This window comes from Abramis brama (assembly GCF_963993115.1).
Source record: "Abramis brama genome assembly, chromosome: 20".
Taxonomy (NCBI): Eukaryota; Metazoa; Chordata; class Actinopteri; order Cypriniformes; family Leuciscidae; genus Abramis; species Abramis brama.
Window position 1 is genome coordinate 21,116,346 of NC_139982.1, and position 17,550 is coordinate 21,133,895.

The following is a 17,550-nucleotide window of genomic DNA, read 5'->3' on the forward strand; positions in this document are numbered from 1 at the left end:
GAACTTTAAAGAAATTATTAATTGTTGGTTTTATTTCTATATCCCCCAGATACTTAGAAAACACAGATACTTGCACGACCAAGGTAGGAATTACCTAGTACTTGCCCTAATAAAAGTTAAGTTTGACAAACCCTTTTTTTTTTTTTTTTTTACATAAGTAGCCTAAATATATATTTTTTGCTAAGGATCTTTCATAAAAACGGCATCAAACTAAAAAAAGAAAGAAAAGGATCCTGACTGCTGATGTGGTTTCCGCTCCCATTAATTTTGCCATTTAGACCGAATTCCACTCACAAAGTATTGAACTCTGAAATCATCTCACATGTTTTTATTTTTATTTCTTTTTTATTATTATTTGTATGTCTATGCACGGTCTATGCAGCCGTATGTGTTTGCATTGGCTATATGACGTCATAAGGATGCGCCACGTTTCTGCATCTGATGTGAGTCGAACTGAAGAAAGGTTTGTGGCTTTTATGGTTTTAAAACGTTTTTAAATCAGTGTAACCCCCTCAGACAATTTAGTAGTTTTTACTATAACTGTTAAATGAATTAATAAATATTTAACATTATTGAGCGTTATTTTTTATTAGTAAAGCGCATAGGCACAATAAGAGAAAAGGTGCGTCTCATTTTGCTCTCTATATCCCGAATCAGCTTATCGTGAACGTGAATCAAGTCACTGGCAAGTAGTGATGGAGCAACAGAGCTTCTGAAACTCCAAGTTAGTTGAATGAATTGTTTTCCTAGTGTTGCCAACCCTTCACGGGATCGTCCCGTGTTAATGGCATTAAAGAAGCGTTCCGTGTGAACGCCATACCCTTACTAAAATTAACTATGGGTTTATTACAGTAAAAGTGTTGTAAATATATTTTTTTTAGTTGTTGTTGTTTTTTTTTTGGTGTTTTTTTTTGGCTGATTGATTACCATTTGAATAATGGCTGGTCGCAATACATACCATTTTATTTTCCAATAAAGAACTAAAATAAAAATGATTCGAGCTATTAAACGTGATCCACTAATCATTAAATACCAAATGAAAATCATAAGGAACAAAGTTAAGTGTCTGTACAGTTTGTCTTTATTAATTGTTAATGCTAGTTTCACTCTGACTGACTCCCTTACCAGTGCGCTGACTATATTGAACTAGGGACCTGATTGAGACGCACCCAGAGGTTTAGTTTGGATTTATTTTTCTTGCTGTTAATTATTCGCATCTTTAACATGACAGATTGTCCAAACACACAGAAAAACTCCTGTTGAAGTTCAAGTTCATGGCGTTCATTAAAGAGGAGAGTGAAGATATAAAGATTGAAGAAACGTTCAGAGTGAAACAAGAAGATACTGAGGAACAAACAGGTTGGTTTCATTCTCAAAGCTGAAAAAACAGAACTCAGACTTGTAAACTCAACTTTGTTTTCAGACGGACTGATTGAAAACACCCGCGCACCTGGAAGGAAATAAGATTGAAAAGCATTAGTGTGATTGTGGGTGAGACATCTATAAAATGAAATGTGGAAATGCAGCGACTGCTGTTTTTATGTTTTTCACCTTTTTGTGTGATGCACATGGAAGCTAACAAAATTCACATTCAGGAACGTATATATAACAAATAATTAAATGCATAAATCAGTACATCATATCAATACATCTTAGGTGTGCAAAATTATCAAGATAATTTGAGAAAAACACTTTAGATGTCTTTTGATGACAAAGGTTTCTAATCGAAAGCAGTGAGTTACAAGCAATGTTGGCAAATAGACGCTAGAGGGCTTTTCTCGTGTCTGTATTTACCTTATTTTTAGCATAGACAGTATATAAAGTGGACACAGCGACCCCATAGGATTCAGCGGAGAAAAGTGAAGCAAATTAGAAGCACTCACTTCCTGATGGCTGAGCGTACTGCGCAGACTCAAACTGAGCTTGACGACGTGGATGTGACGTGAGCAACCTGTCTGACAGTTGTAAGTCTTCTAGTAGCTGTGCCAAGCGATATCTGAATCATTCCCTTCCGAATCTTGCAGAGACATGAGCTAGGAGCAAGAGCAACTTTATGACTCTCTATGGGCTTCTCCCTTGACTTTATCGGACTTTATGGCTCCACGTCCCCCCGATTGACTGCGAGCTTCTCTTCCTGTCTATACGGTAATTTCCTGAGAGTCGCGTAGTTATGATGCAATCGTTAGCCTACTTTTACAAAAACTGCTTCTACGGGGCCATAACGTAAGATACAAGGTAATGGAGCCTTTTATGCATTGTCGTGTTTCTTTAGAAATAAACAATGGACAAATGGAGTCTTTAAACGCCTCAGATGTGAAGTTATTCGCTGTCAAAGTGACGGCAAAATGAATGGGAGTCAATGGAATGCTAACAGCAGGTGATGGCTTGTTAGCCAATGGGGGCCCCCGGGGGTGGTACGCTATTCGAGAGCTCGATTACCCCCCTGATTTTTAGCGTAAGAGCAGATACAGCCATTTGTAACTTAAATGTGTCAAGCCTTCTGGTCTCAACCACAGCTGTACAAAAACCGTCCGTTGTGCTGATTGATATTACAAACTGTTTTCATATTTAAATTATTATCGTAATCATAAACACACTGGTTTGTAGTGCAAATTATTTTACCATTTACTGCATTTGGTTATTCTTCCAGTTGTTTACCTAGGCTATTTTTCTAATGAATCAGAAGTTAATGCACTTTCACAGAAAATAGCTTCTATTCTGTATATTTCTGCGAAATAAGGCCCAAATTATACTTTGGCTGTCCGTGTTCAACGGTGCGTGTACAACAGCGTATGCACAAGGTGAATGTTGAAAAAGCAGTTGTACTGCGCATGTGTTGAACTCGTCCATCCATGCTCATTCAAACAGTTTTCTTTTGAAAGCTGTGTGGATACAACTGTGTGTGAGACGAAGAGGAACGCAGTAAATGAAGAATACCTGGGCATTAAGATGGATTGTGAAACTGAAAAAATGCTAGACATTACATGTCATTTTTATGTTTTTTTAAAAAAAGTTTGTTTTTCCTATGGAAGCAATGTTGTTATCAAAAAATCAAAACGTTTGGGCATCTTAAGCTTTCTCAAGTCATTATAAATTCTAAATTCTAAAATGCTTAACATGAAAAAAAAAAGCTTAACGTGGCTTAATGTTCTAACACAACCAGACAAAACCAGTTCCAATGACATTACACACCTCATTAATAAAGCATACTATGTACAGACAAGCAGAAAAAACATTTTGTACAAGATAAAAGCATTTCACATATAGTAAGTACACTTCCTGAATGTAGCAAACATCAAACAAAACTTAAGTATGAACACCGCAGATGACAGGACCATTAAGATGGAACAAACACTAGTAACTCAGAATGACATTGAAACTGTCAAGTGTACTTAAGTTACAATAACGTTCACACACACTCACATTCGACTCGTGCACGCACTCACAAGCATGCAGCCTTGCACTCATGCACACTACGCACACTCTCAAGCTCACACGCTGTAAATGTTAAAATAGTGGGTCATTTTTTATTACTCTCTTTTGTGTTTCGTTTTTAATATATTATATTTAGTATAATACATTTTTTAATATAACTCCGATTGTATTCGTCTGAAAGAATAATGTCATAACACCTAGGATGACTTTAGGGTGAGTAAATAATGGGCTAATTTTCATTTTTGGGTGAACTATCCCTTTAGGTGAACGTAAACAAGAAATAAACATTTTACATTTCATTTCCATTTTCTGTGAATGAAAATCTAGTTTAATCTGAAAAGCACTGTTTATTTAAATTATATGTTTGTTTTTATTTATTTGTGTTATTGCTTGTTATTTGATTATTTATTGTATTTAATTACTGACCGTCTTTTAACAAAATGTAAAATGTATGAGTTAGGTTAGTAGTTTTTGGTGTCATAATCTTATTTATTAAGGTTACTTGATCAAAAACAATTAAAACAATAACTATGTCTGTTTTGTTTTAGTTATTTATCACCTTGTTTTGGGTAGCACTGGTGGGGCCAGTGAAAATTTGGGCAGGGCAAGTAAAAATATGAACCACAGTAGTCCTTAGCATATATTAAGAAACTTTTTGAAAAAACAGTGGGCAGTTTAACTACACTGGACAAACAAGGGACTCCAGAATAGCTATCACAAAAATACAAACAGTCATGGATCATCCATTTAACAACATACAATTTTAAGAATCAAACATATTTAAACTTTTGAACTGGGTAATTTATGTAAATTCACTAACTATTTTGTCTGTAATGTGAAGTATCTTATTCAGGGCAGGACTAATTTTAAAAAAAAAATTTATGATGTCTATTGTTAAAATAGGCAGGTGTATGTAAACTTAGGATCTCAACTGTCTATTTTGGTCTGTATTATTGCAGTATTATTATTTTCCCATGCACTGCATGCAGACATGATTAATCAACAATAAAATGTATTGGCGATTATTTTCATTATCAAATTTTTTTAAAAATAAATTTGTAGTTATCAAGTAACTATTAAAGCTACACTGTGTAATATTTTAAGTTGATTTTTAGCAAAAAACATATTTTATAATTATAAATTATACATTCTCATTAATGTGTAATCACTTCAACCAACTAATTAAGTATTCTCGTAAGTGTATAATCTGCAATTTAGAATACATACGAGCGAGTCACTCGAATGGCGGCAGCCATGTTGCGCATCCATCTTGAAAATACATTAGACAAAGAGGGACATACCTGGAAATTCAAGCTTCGCATTTCGCGTTTTTACACTCAGTGGCACCGTGACGAATGCGAGGGGGAGATTACTCATGACTGCCGGCAGATTTGAAATAATACGGCCACCGTAGGAGTTAAAACGCCCTCGGAATGGGAGGGGCTAGAATGTAATATTCAGTTGGTAGTCATATACAATTTCACCGCTAGATGGGAGAAAATCCTACACAGTGTAGCTTTAACAGTTACTTGATGTAGCACTAATATCAATAATAATCGCTGCAAACTGCTAAGTTGTGCAGTTTGGTCATGTTGTGAGGAATTGTAAAACTGAGTGTCATAAGCATAGCATGAAATTTAATAATGTTCATATAATAATCATACTTTTGTTCGATGAGATGTCTCTCCGCTTACACAAGCAAGCTGGTAAAGATCAGATAGATGAGACCTAAACCATGCTAACGTTTGTCGACAAATGCCAGCATAATTCTCATTCAAAAGAATGTTGTGGTCTGTTTTCAAAAGATCTAACAGCATGTTGTTGGTTTTGATGGTAAACTGGGGTTAACTTGTCTTTTTTTGCTTTAGACCTGATGACACTGAAAGAGGAGAGTCAAGAACTGAATGAAATCGAAGAGAAAGAACGATATGAGAAGCATGATGTCAGAAATAGAGAAAAATCCATACAGACTAAAACAAGTTTCTCACGAAAAAGAGCTCCGAAGACAGGAACTGGAAGCTTTTTCACCTGCTTTCAGTGTGGAAAGAGTTTCAAACAACATGACAGCCTTCGAGCCCACATGGGAATTCACAATGGAGAGAAGCTTTTCACCTGCCAACAGTGTGGAAAGAGTTTCAATCAAAAACATGACCTTGGACTCCACATGAGAATTCACAATGGAGAGAAGCCTTACAAATGCGAACAGTGTGAAAAAAGTTTTATTCACAAAGGAAGCCTTAATTCCCACATGAGAACCCACACTAGAGAGAAGCCTTTCGCATGTGACCAGTGTGGAAAGAGTTTTTCACAGAAGCACGTCCTTAATTCCCACATAAACATTCACACTGGAGAAAAGCCTTTCGCATGTGACCAGTGTGGAAAGAGTTTCAAACTTAAAGTAAGCCTTAAAAACCACATGAGGATTCACTCAGGGGACAACCGTTTTACATGTAATCAGTGTGAAAAGAGTTTCTGCAATAAAGATAGCCTCACGAGACACATGACACTTCACACTGGAGAGAAGCCTTACAAATGCAAAGAGTGTGGCAAAAGTTTCACACATAAAGCACTCCTTGTTTCGCACATGAGAAGACACACTGGAGAAAGCCCGTTCACCTGCGAACAGTGTGGGAAGAGCTTTGCACGAAAAGGAACTCTTCAGATTCACATGAGAATTCACACTGGAGAAACACCATTCACATGTGATCAGTGTGGGAAGAGTTTCAATCATAAATCATCTCTTCATTCACACATGATAGTTCACACTGGTGAAACACCATTCACATGTGATCAGTGTGGAAAGAGTTTCAATAATAAATCAACCCTTAATGCACACATGAGAGTTCACACTGGAGAGAAGCCTTACACCTGCGAACTGTGTGGGAAGAGCTTCACACAAAAAGGAAATCTTAAGAATCACATGACAACTCACACAGGAGAGAAGCCATTCGTGTGTGTTGAGTGTGGAAAATGTTTTAGACGTCACTGTGGCCTTAATTTACATATGAAGATTCACTCAGGAGAGCAATGTTCTCATTGTGGAAGGAGATTCCCAGACAAGAAACGCCTTGACAAGCACATAATAATTCACACTGGTGAGAAGTGCCAGCAGTGTGGAAAGACTTTCAGATTTAAAGGATACCTTAAGGTTCACATGAGAATTCACACTGGAGAGAAGCCTTTCACATGCTCTTACTGTGGAAAGAGTTTCAATCAGAACACAAGCCTTCAGGTTCACATGAGACGTCACACTGGAGAGAAACCTTTTACATGTGTTCAGTGCAAGAAGAGTTTCACATATCGAAGAGACCTGAAGCGTCATTTGCAAACTCATTCTAGAAAGAAATCACAGGGCTCTAAATGTGACAAAAAGTCTACAAAAGTCTACAAAAGTCTGAAGTCTACAAAAAGGAGCAATTTCAAAAATCACCTGCACATTCACTCTGAAGAAAGACCATTTGAATGTGATAAGTGTAATAAAAAAATTATTTTGCCATCACACTTACAGATACATCTGAAAAGTCATGCAGATGTCAGACGTTATTTTTGTTCTTTGTGTGGAAAGAGATTTAAATGGCTTGGTCATTTAAAATGGCACCAGAAAACGCGTATCTGTGTGAAACTAAGGCTACGTTCACGTAACAGCTGAATGAGGGACAGATATAATAGTGTACATTCATGACCATTTGCATTCTTCACCTCTTTATAACTTTGCCTTGAGACTTTTTTTGTCATGTATATATGAACTCTCGTGGCTGCACCTCATCATCTGCTTTAAAGGTGCAGTGTGTGATTTTTAGCGGCATCTAGTGGTGAGATTTGCGAATTGCAAACAGTCAGTCACTCAAGGCCAATCCTTCAAATTGCAAACTCGAATGAGAAGCTACGGTGGCCGACGTAGGATCGGAAGATGTCGTCGTCTGAGTCAGCAGAGAGTAGCAAGTCAAGCAATGAGGTTTCTGTATATTATATTTTATATGAAATTATATTTACTTAATTATTCAGTAAAACCACATGTTATTGCGATTATTTTTACTTGTTCATCATTGTGTTAGTCTTTTATTCACTGACTTTACCATAGCCTGTTTCCATGCTAGTTAGATAAGAGCATCAAAGCAGCTAGGTAAGGGGAAATAGCTAATGTTACGATGTCCGAGGTGTCATTCAGACAGCATGTTTTTCTCCACGTTTGCAGAGTAAGGGACAACCTGAGTATTCTGCTGCGTCTTTTTCTGCTGCTTCTCATTCAAGTTAGTGACGAAACGCGCTGTTTGTTCGCTGTCGGCTACGGTAGAAACATGACGTCACGATATGTCGACCTTCATAGAAGGGGGTGGCCGCGGTTATGTAGATATAAATGACTCATTCTAAGGTAATACAAACATAACGGTTCATTAAGTAAGGCCTTTATACACCACTGAAAACATAGTTATGGATCTTATATTGCATTTCTGTCAATAGATCCTCAGAAATATCACACATTGCACCTTTAATACAGTTAGTGGCTCTGAAACTTTTTTTGTCCTAAGGCACACTATTGTGAATCTTTTTCTTTTCATAATACAGTGATGAGCTCACGATGAACAAAAACTCATTTGAAATGAATTGCACCAAGCAGTCCTCGCTGTAGTTACAACATTAAATCACAGCATGCCACAGGAAATGTGTTCAAAAGCATCCACTACAAATACTTCCATTAAAGTTCATTTAAATTTTTTTTAACTTCTGGATAATTATTTCATAAAATTCAGTGCTTAACCCCTTTAATAAGAGTGGTATATTTCATCTAAATGTGGAAATGGAAAGGTTCAAATGGAAAACTGAGTTTAAAATTATTCTTCGATATTACTTCAATCCATCAATAAAAGAGTGTGTGTACTGTAGAGAGTCCGCAAATATTTATGCCTAGTTAATTTTTCTTTATAAATCCCTGTGTGTAGAAAATTACATACACACATTTCTATGCCCATCTATGCCCCTGCTCCAGAGCAGATTTTATTCTGGGTTAGAGATCGCAAACCAAAACTAGACCAATCAGCTTTTCCTTTGGCGGACCGGAAGAGGAGGGTGACGAAGACGACAGCTTCTCTATTGCTCCGCCACAGAGTAGCTGTCATGTCTTCGACTCAGGACTGCTCCAGTGGCGTCAGGGCTTCCCTTGACACTGAGCTTATGAGACTCATGACGAAGGCCGTGGAGGACCTCAGGCTGGACTGGTCTCAGCCCGCAGAACCCTCGCAAAGCAGGCTGGATGAGTGGTTCCTGCAAGGTCGCTGTCAAGCTCCTCCACAAAGACCCGCCCCCTTCTTCCCTGAAGTTCATGACGAGCTGACAAAGTCATGGAAGGCTCCTTTTTCAGCTCGTCTCAAATCCTCGGTCGCTGTCAAGCTCCTCCGCAAAGACCCGCCCCCTTCTTCCCTGAAGTTCATGACGAGCTGACAAAGTCATGGAAGGCTCCTTTTTTTAGCTCGTCTTAAATCCTCGGCTTCTTCGACGCTCTGGACATTCGACGGCGTGAAGGAGAAGGGTTATGACAGCATTCCGCCTCTGGAAGAAGCTGTCGCCGCGCACCTTTGCCCACTCTCCGCTAGAGGATGGCAGTCAAAGGCGACACACCCATTGAAGCCCTGCGGTACCACGTCAGCTTTTGCCGGTCGAGAATACGCCTCCGCCGGGCAGGCTGCGTCGGCGCTTCACACGATGGCCGTCCTCCAGGTGCTTCAGGCGAAACTTCTCTGCTACATGGATGAGTCCGGCCCTGATCCTGAGACTTTTAAGGACCTGCGTAGCGCCACTGACTTATCGCTACGTGCTACGAAGGTTACCGCCCAGGCGAGTGGCAGGAACATGGCGAATTTGATTGTGCTAGATAGCCACCTCTGGCTAACCCTCACGGAGATGAAGGACGCTGACAAAGCTGCCTTCCTGGACTCTCCCATTTCCACCACCGGCCTCTTCGGCCCAGCAGTGAAAGGGTTTGCTGAGCGCTACACCGAAGCACAGAAGGCATCACAACGCCATTTCCTCCCCAAGCGTTCCAGTTCTGCATTGGACCGCCGCCTCCTCAGCCTTCTAAAACAGCACTTCCGCCTTTTCAGCTGCGTCCTGTGACAAAGTCGCGCTACAGCTCTCGTTCCACGAGCCGCGGGCCGCCAGACCGAAGGGGACCTCGACCCAAAGCTGCGTCAATCTCCGAGCCTCTAAAACCTTCCTAGCCACAGGAAGAAAGAGACCGTGGTTAAATCCCGCCGCGGCCGGATTAACACCACAAACTCTCCCTGCACTTCTCCCAGTCCCCTCTATTCAGGCGGCTGTGGATTTCAACACTGCAGCAAACGAGCCTGTCATAAAACATGCACGCTGCACACAAACGCCGATTTAACGGCGACCATAATAAAACACAAAAAGAGCATTTTTTCTATTCCCAATGTAGGCAGTGTGCCCACTACACAGTTTGCACACCTGCACATAAGCATTGTTCACACAGCGTCACAAAATCATTCAGATTTTCCCCTCTTAGCCTGCTCCCCGGCTCACGCCGAGCGCACTCTGAATGTAAAGCGCGCGCCCACTATTCATTGCGCGCCACTACACAAGCGCTGTCCCTACAGTATCACAAGCACAAAACAACTGGGCAACCAGGTCCCTACCACAAAGCGACCCGACCCCAGATGTAATTCAACCCCTCGTTATGCGGGCTGAGGCCTGGCAGGCCATCCCTGGAATTTCAGATTGGGTGTTGAACATAATAGAACGAGGTTACTTGCTACAGTTTGCCCGCAGACCCCCTCGCTTTCAAGCCGTGGTCGAGACATCGGTGAAAAGCAGCGTGAGTCACGTGCTTCGCGCCGAAGTTTCGAAACTGTTAATGAAGGATGCTATAGAAGCTGTTCCCTTGACAATAAGCGAATCAGGCTTTTACAGCCGCTACTTGCTCGTTCCCAAAAAGGATGGTGGTCTCAGACCCATTCTAGATCTCAGGCATCTGAACAAAGCACTTATGACACGCTCGTTCAGGATGCTGACAACAAAACAAATCCTCGTGCAAATTCGCCCAGGGGATTAGTTTTTCACATCCACATAGCACCTCGCCACAGGCCATTCTTGAGATTCGCCTTCGAGGGGTAGGCTTATCATTACAAAGTCCTACCATTCAGTCTATACCTGGCACCTCGAACATTTACGAGGTGCATGGATGCCGCTCTCGCTCCCCTGAGACTTCACAGTGTGTGAATTCTGAACTACCTCGACGACTGGCTAGTTATAGCCCAGTCAGAGGCGCAGTTAATATCACAAGTCCTGGCTCCTCAGCCATCTAGAATGTCAGGTCTGATGGCCTCGGCATCAGCAGTTCTCAAACTAGGCCTGCTGAACATGCGTCCCCTTCAGCGCTGGTTGAACAACCAGGTCCCGCCGCACGCATGGCGATCGGGCCGGTTGTGCATCAAAGTGAAACATGGCTGCATCAGAATAGCCGACTGGTTTCAGCAGGGGCGTAGTTTGTGGGGGGGATGGGGGGAGATAACCCCCCCAATTTTTAAATCTATGCATTTCAAACCCCCCCAATATTTATACCATGATCACAATATCAGGAGGCATACCCAAACTTCAACCCCCCCCAATGTTCAAACCTAATCTACGCCCTTGGGTTTCAGTCAGGCGTGAGTATGGGCTCAGTCTCAAAATGGAAAGTGATCTCGACAGATGCATTCCAACCTAGGTTGGGGCGCCCTGCATGATGGCAGACCCACCTATGGCCTCTGGACAGGCCCAGAGAAACGGCTGCACATAAACTGTCTAGAGATGAAAGTGGTTGAACTGTCGCTAAAGGCTTCCCTCCCATACATAAAGGACCAACACGTCCTGGTCCGAATGGACAACATGTCGGTGGTGTCCTACATAATTTTTTCGCCAGGTTGGGCTCAGGTCACGCAACCTGCACACCATGGCCGAACGCCTTCTCCTGTGGACTCAGCACAATTTGCGCTCGCTAAGGGCAGCGCATGTGCCAGGCATTCTGAATCAGGGCCCGGATATGCTATCCAGAGACAAAGTTTCCCCAGGGGACTGGTCTCTTCACCCACAATCGGTTCAGTCGCTATGGAGCATCTTTGGCAAGGCAGAGGTCGACCTCTTCGCCACAGAAGACAATGCTCATTGCCCAATATTTTTCTCCAAGAGCAGGGACGCGCTGGCCCACGACTGGCCCACGACTGGCCCAGTCGCCCGCTATATGCCTTCCCACTGGTCACGATGTTACCTCAGGTCATCAAACGGATCAGGGAAAGCAGGTGCACAGTGCTTTTAATAGCCCCTCTTTGGAGGAACCAATTATGGTTCCCTGACTTAATTCAGCTGCTGGATATAGCCCTATGGCCGATACCGCTGAGGAGAGACCTCCTCACACATGCGAAGGGGACGATCTGGCATCCCCGTCCAGACCTGTGGGCCCTTCATGTGTGGCCCATCAATGGTTACCCGGGAACCTCTCTGAAGAGGTGCTGAACACCGTTTCTGAGGCAAGAGCGCCTTCAAACTTTATGCCCAGAAATGGGCGGTGTTCTCCAGCTGGTCCACAGCACGGAGCTGGGACCCATATTCATGTGAAGTGGCAGTAGTGCTATATTTTTTTCAAGAGCTTTTGGACGCGGGTCGCTCCTCGTCCACGCTCAAGGTTTATGTGGTGGCCATAGCAGTGTTCCACGCTCATGTGGCTGGACAGTCACTGGGGAGAACCGACCTAGTCGTGCGCTTCCTCAGAGGTCCCAGGAGGCTGAACCCTCCTCGAACCCCGTCAGTTCCTATATGGGACCTTTCCACAGTCTTAGAGGCCATGAAAGGTACTCCGTTTGAGCCGTTGCAGTCCGCGAGCCTGAAACACATCTCGCTTAAGACTGCTCTCCTCCTTGCACTGGCTTCAGTCAAGCGAGTTGGAGATCTGCACACGCTCTCAGTGAGCACTTCCTGCCTTGAGTTTGGGCCTAACGACTCCAGAGTCGTCCTTAAACCAAGGCATGGGTATGTACCTAAATTGCTCTCCACTCCGTTCAGAGCACAGGTCATTTCGCTATCTGCTCTTCCTTTGTCTGAGGATGAAGGAGACGAGAATCTACTCTGTCCAGTCAGGGCTCTTAGAGTTTACATATATAAATTTACGATAATTTTGGCTTCAGTATTCTCGAGAAAAGGAGTTTTCCCATAGCGCAAGCTAGCCTTACGCAATACTCGTTCTCTTCTCTCAGGGAACCGAGGTTACGTTTAGTAACCAAGACTTTTTTTGCTGCTAATTTATATGAATTATAATATCATAATGTCTTAAATTTAATTGTCAGTTAATATTAAACTTTGCATTAAAATTTATATAAATGTATACATGTAAATACAAGCTTTAATACATAATATTTTATATATATTAATTGACCAAGCTTGCATGTTTTCTTCTGAGCTCTTTGTGAACCTATATAAGTTAAATTCAGTTGATTCATTTGCACTGAAATTGTAGATATTTTCAGCTGCCTTCTCAAACTTTTGCTGCCGCAGCAGTATTTCTTCCTCCTTTGTAAATGTTTGTAAAAAGTTCATGCTACACTTTAAAATGATCTCCTCTTCTTCAATTGAGCCAGTTCTTGTGAGAAGTGAATCTTGTGGAAAAGTGCCACATTTAATTTGGGTTGGAGCCCAACAGGGCCGAGCTCTCCCTCTCTCCGACATCCAAATGGCACCCTCATGGAGATTAGATATTTCAGTTTCACAGTGTTGACAAATCTGCCACTTCTGGCTTGAAACATCCAACTCCTTCATTTTTGATCTACCTCAACATCTCTTTTCAGAATCAAAGTGCTTTTTGATAAACAATACCAGGAGCACACATCCTTGTTGAGCATCAGTGCTGTAGGTGTTGGAAGTGAATTTTCCCAGCATCACGAGCTGCTGCCTGTCTGTCAGGAAGTTGATTATCAAATGATATGGAGTTGTGTACAGAGAGCTGGCTTATTTTTTGTCAGGATATCAGTTTCAGACTTGCTTCCCCAACACTGTTCATCCACGGGTCATTGACATGTTCTTACTATATCAGTTATATCAATATAGCCTGATGTCACATTAAAAGGAAGTAAAGACTATTTGCTGCAACCTTTTATTAATTGGAATAATGATTAATTTCTCACACTGCACTTTTACTCTCCTGTTTATTTTCTATTTAACTCTTTTAAAGTGTTTTTAAATGTATTCTTATATAGTCTTTTTATATTGCCCTAAGTTGCTTTGTCAATAATGAGCTCTGCTCCAGGGTCTCTGCTGCATCCCTTTCGCTCAGGATGTATGATGAGATGCGCTCCGGTTCACTTGCAATGCAATTGACCGCGCGGGCGCCTCCATGATTATTATTGTCTGTTATATTTGCTTCTTATTTATTTAACTTAATTGGTTGATGAAAAATGTATTAAAATTAAGATACAATTTATACAAAACGAAATTCACTTTAAAGAAAGGCTTTCTACAAAACAAAACGTAATGAAGTGGTCAAAATCATGTCTGACTCGCTCCATGTCTCTCGATATATATTGCGCATCCTATCTTACTCGTGCTGTTCACTTTTCATAAATCAACATAAATGGAAAAAAAATAACATTAATATTTAAACAAATATGAAACTAAATGCGCTTACCTATTTAATGGCTACAACAGTATAGTAGGCCTACAGACTCTATTTGTACAAATTGCTGCACATTCATTTAATTCTGAATTTTGCACACACAAGTTGAAAGGCATTTGTTCAAATCAAGTTCACGGATAATTGTGCATGCATTTATTAATCATTATGATACTAAAATCATAACAAAGTAGGCTATGCTATGTACAAAAAATCAGATGAGCACAGAATATGAATGCAACGTTTAATTACACGTTAAGACTTCGCACGACGGTGTAATTTACTTCCGGGTAAAGATAGGATCAGTCAAATGAAATACAATAAACGTACAAATAAATATTACAAATTAAAAAACGATCGGAAATGTCGTCCATTTTTCTAATAGGCTAGGCTACTATTATTTGATGACAACAACATTTGGAAAACAAAATACAGCCATTTCTGCTTTTTTTCTTTTAAACAAAAAACCAAGCTGCACCGGTCCGTGTACTTTTTGTTCATTTCATTTCCTGTTTGGAATGGAATAATGAGAAATGAAAACCAGCTTGTTTATTCGTTTTTTAGTTTAGTTTAAAAAACGAAAAATTAGATTTTGGCTCGATTTTTCATTTTTCGTTTGTGGTTTACAAATCGGTTTATGGGTTCAATATTTCATTTGCACATGTGGGCGGTGCTTAAACGGCCCTTTCATCTGATTGGTCAAAACGCTCCGCCTTCAGTAAGCTACCAGCTTTTTTTTCTGTCAGGCAGAATAAGAGTCAGTACGAGTGCGGCACTGACAAATGCACTTTAATAAAATAATGTCTGAAACCACCACTCACTGTTAACTACGCACAATATTTGAAGCAGAAATATGTTGCTGGTCACGTAATTCGTGCTGCTGCAAGCAACCCCAATAATGTGAGCCACGGTATAGCCTATGACAGATTATTTTAGCATAATGTATTTCCCATTGATAAATACAGCGCAAATAGATCCGTCTTTTTGGATAAAAGGGAAGTGGAAATAAAAATCAATAATAGGCTGAACTGTACCATGATAATAGCCTATGTCCGTAACATGTAGCCTACCACTCTCGTCTTTTATATAGCCTAGGCTATAAATAATTTTGAAAATTGAATAGAAATAAAATTTATATTTATGAATGTAAGCATGTGTAGCCTACTCAGTTCACATGAAAAGAAAGAGACAGAAAATAGAGAAGCTAGAATCAGTGAACGTAGGCCTACATTAATACTGACAAAAATTACCAGGTTTGGGATTAATTAAAATCATGTAAATTGAAGAGCACGGCATAGGCTACCTTTAAAATGTTATTAGTTTTATTATAAAACTAATACAATTTTATTACATACTGAGTTTTCTTTATTATGTTGGCTTAAGAAAGCCAGCATATTTGAACATTATTATTATTATTTATTATTATTATGAGAAATTGACTCCACCTAGAACTTTAATGCTTCACCAAATTCAGCTCAGACCTTCAGACTGGTCTGACTCGCTTATATCTTTTCTAACTGGTCAGACTTACTTTCCCAAAAAATCCCTTGACTTGCGTTATCTGAGCAGTGAAGGCCGTAATACTTAATGCTGTCCACTAGAGGGGGCGACAGGATAATAAGTGTTTTCTACTCTCTCCCTGTTTGCATCAGTTTAAATGACAAATAAATGCATGAATTTCATTCATAAATAGGCCATATCTGTGTATCCGCTCTCTAGTTTATTTTAAGATATTGTTATTCACACTGGTTTTTGCATTTAATGTTTGTCCATCTGGAACTTTTATTTGCCATGAGCTCTATATTTTAAGATGTAGCCTACTAAAAAATAAAAATAAAAACATTTTTTTATTATTGTTGCATTGTTGTGTGTAATACTTACAGTAGGCTACCTTATGCCTCTGAATCTATGCCTGCCTTTCTACCCTCATATCAATATCAAATTTATTTCTAGAACACAGTTCCAGAGGGATTTAATGTTTTTTGGCTTTTAGTATGAATATGTTTGCCTTACTGTTATCCATAAGCTACTGTAGTGTGCACCAAAACAAGGGCAAAATTCACATTTAGAAGACCAAACCCAACGTTGAAAATGAAAATCAGTTTCAAGTACAGTAAAATCAGATACTCAGTGAAGTAAAGTACAGATACTCAGAAAGTGTACTTAAGTACAGTACTCAAGTAAATGTACTTTGTTACTGTCCACCTCTGGATGTTTTACACAATAAGGATTGGGTTGTTGGGTTTTCATGTTTAATGGGAACTTTAGACATAATGATTTCTATACTGTACAAACTGTGTTATCCCCTAACTCTAATGTAACAGTTATGGGTATGTCATCTACGGACATCTAATATTATGGACATATTATCATGGTACAGTTCAGCCTATTACTGATTTTTATTTCCACTTCCTTTTTATCCAAAGAGATATCTGAACTATTTGCACTGTATTTATCAATGGGAAATACATCATGCTAAAATAATCTGTCATAGGCTATACCGTGGCTCACATTATTGGGGTTGCTTGCAGCAGCACGAATTACGTGACCAGCAACATATTTCTGCTTCAAATATTGTGCGTAGTTAACAGTGAGTGGTGGTTTCAGACATTGTTTTATTAAAGTGCATTTGTCAGTGCCGCACTCATACTGACTCTTATTCTGCCTGACAGAAAGAAAAGCTCGTAGCCTACTGAAAGCGGAGCGTTTTGACCAATCAGATGAAAGGGGCGTTTCAGCACCGCCCACATGTGCAAATGAAATATTGAACCCATAAACCGATTTGTAAACCACAAACGAAAAATGAAAAATCGAGCCAAAATCTAATTTTTCGTTTTTGAAACTAAACTAAAAAACGAATAAACGAGCTGGTTTTCATTTCTCGTTATTCCATTCCAAACAGGAAATGAAATGAACAAAAAGTACACAGACCTGCACCCTTTTTTATTTATTTCATCTTTCATTCCGAAATAGAATAATGAATGAACGAAAAAGTACACGGACCCGATGTGCATTTGAAATCAGGGTATCTTCCGTCCATTTAATTTACTATTTGAAATGAAATAAGCAGAAACGAGAAGCGGCGCCTTTATTCGTTTTTCCGTTTTTTCCAAAAAACGAAAAAACGAGATTTCGGCTTGATTTTTCGTTTTTTAGTTCACAGGCTTCAAAATTCGTTTTGCACATGTGGACGGTCATGAAATTGCATTTGAGCATTTGAATTATCATTTGTGCAGCCATTTTGAGAGTTTGATTTATTATTTAATATTTTGACTATTTAATTTATCATTTGAACAGTTGTTTTGAGACTTTGATTTATTATTTGATCTTTTTAAGCATTTTAATTGTAATTTTAATTATGTTAGGAAAAAACTTCCATACAGCCGTGCGTGATTTTTCCAAACCAGTTAAGCGCAAACCACGCCCTGCAGCGTGGACTCGCGTCGCTTTTGGATTGGCAATAT

The 17,550-nt window shown here is 40.0% G+C and overlaps 1 protein-coding gene across 1 annotated transcript; it reads left to right on the forward strand.

Moving 5' to 3' along the window:
• The first annotated feature begins 400 nt into the window (after window positions 1-400).
• Window positions 401-13,607, forward strand: LOC311070489 (uncharacterized protein). Its single transcript, XM_084094369.1, has 3 exons — window positions 401-463; window positions 1,232-1,359; window positions 5,304-13,607. Exons 1-3 carry the CDS (start codon window positions 420-422, stop codon window positions 7,082-7,084), a joined length of 1,953 nt encoding a protein of 650 aa, XP_083950495.1. The 5' UTR covers window positions 401-419; the 3' UTR covers window positions 7,085-13,607.
• The last annotated feature ends 3,943 nt before the right edge of the window (window positions 13,608-17,550 follow it).

Bases quoted from the DNA above. Each gene is read 5' to 3' on its own strand.
- LOC311070489 (XM_084094369.1), top strand. From the start codon at position 420: ATGCGCCACGTTTCTGCATCTGATGTGAGTCGAACTGAAGAAAG. The intron at 464-1,231 runs GTTTGTGGCTTT...TTAACATGACAG, and splicing joins GTGAGTCGAACTGAAGAAAG to ATTGTCCAAACACACAGAAA. The intron at 1,360-5,303 runs GTTGGTTTCATT...TTTTTGCTTTAG, and splicing joins AGATACTGAGGAACAAACAG to ACCTGATGACACTGAAAGAG.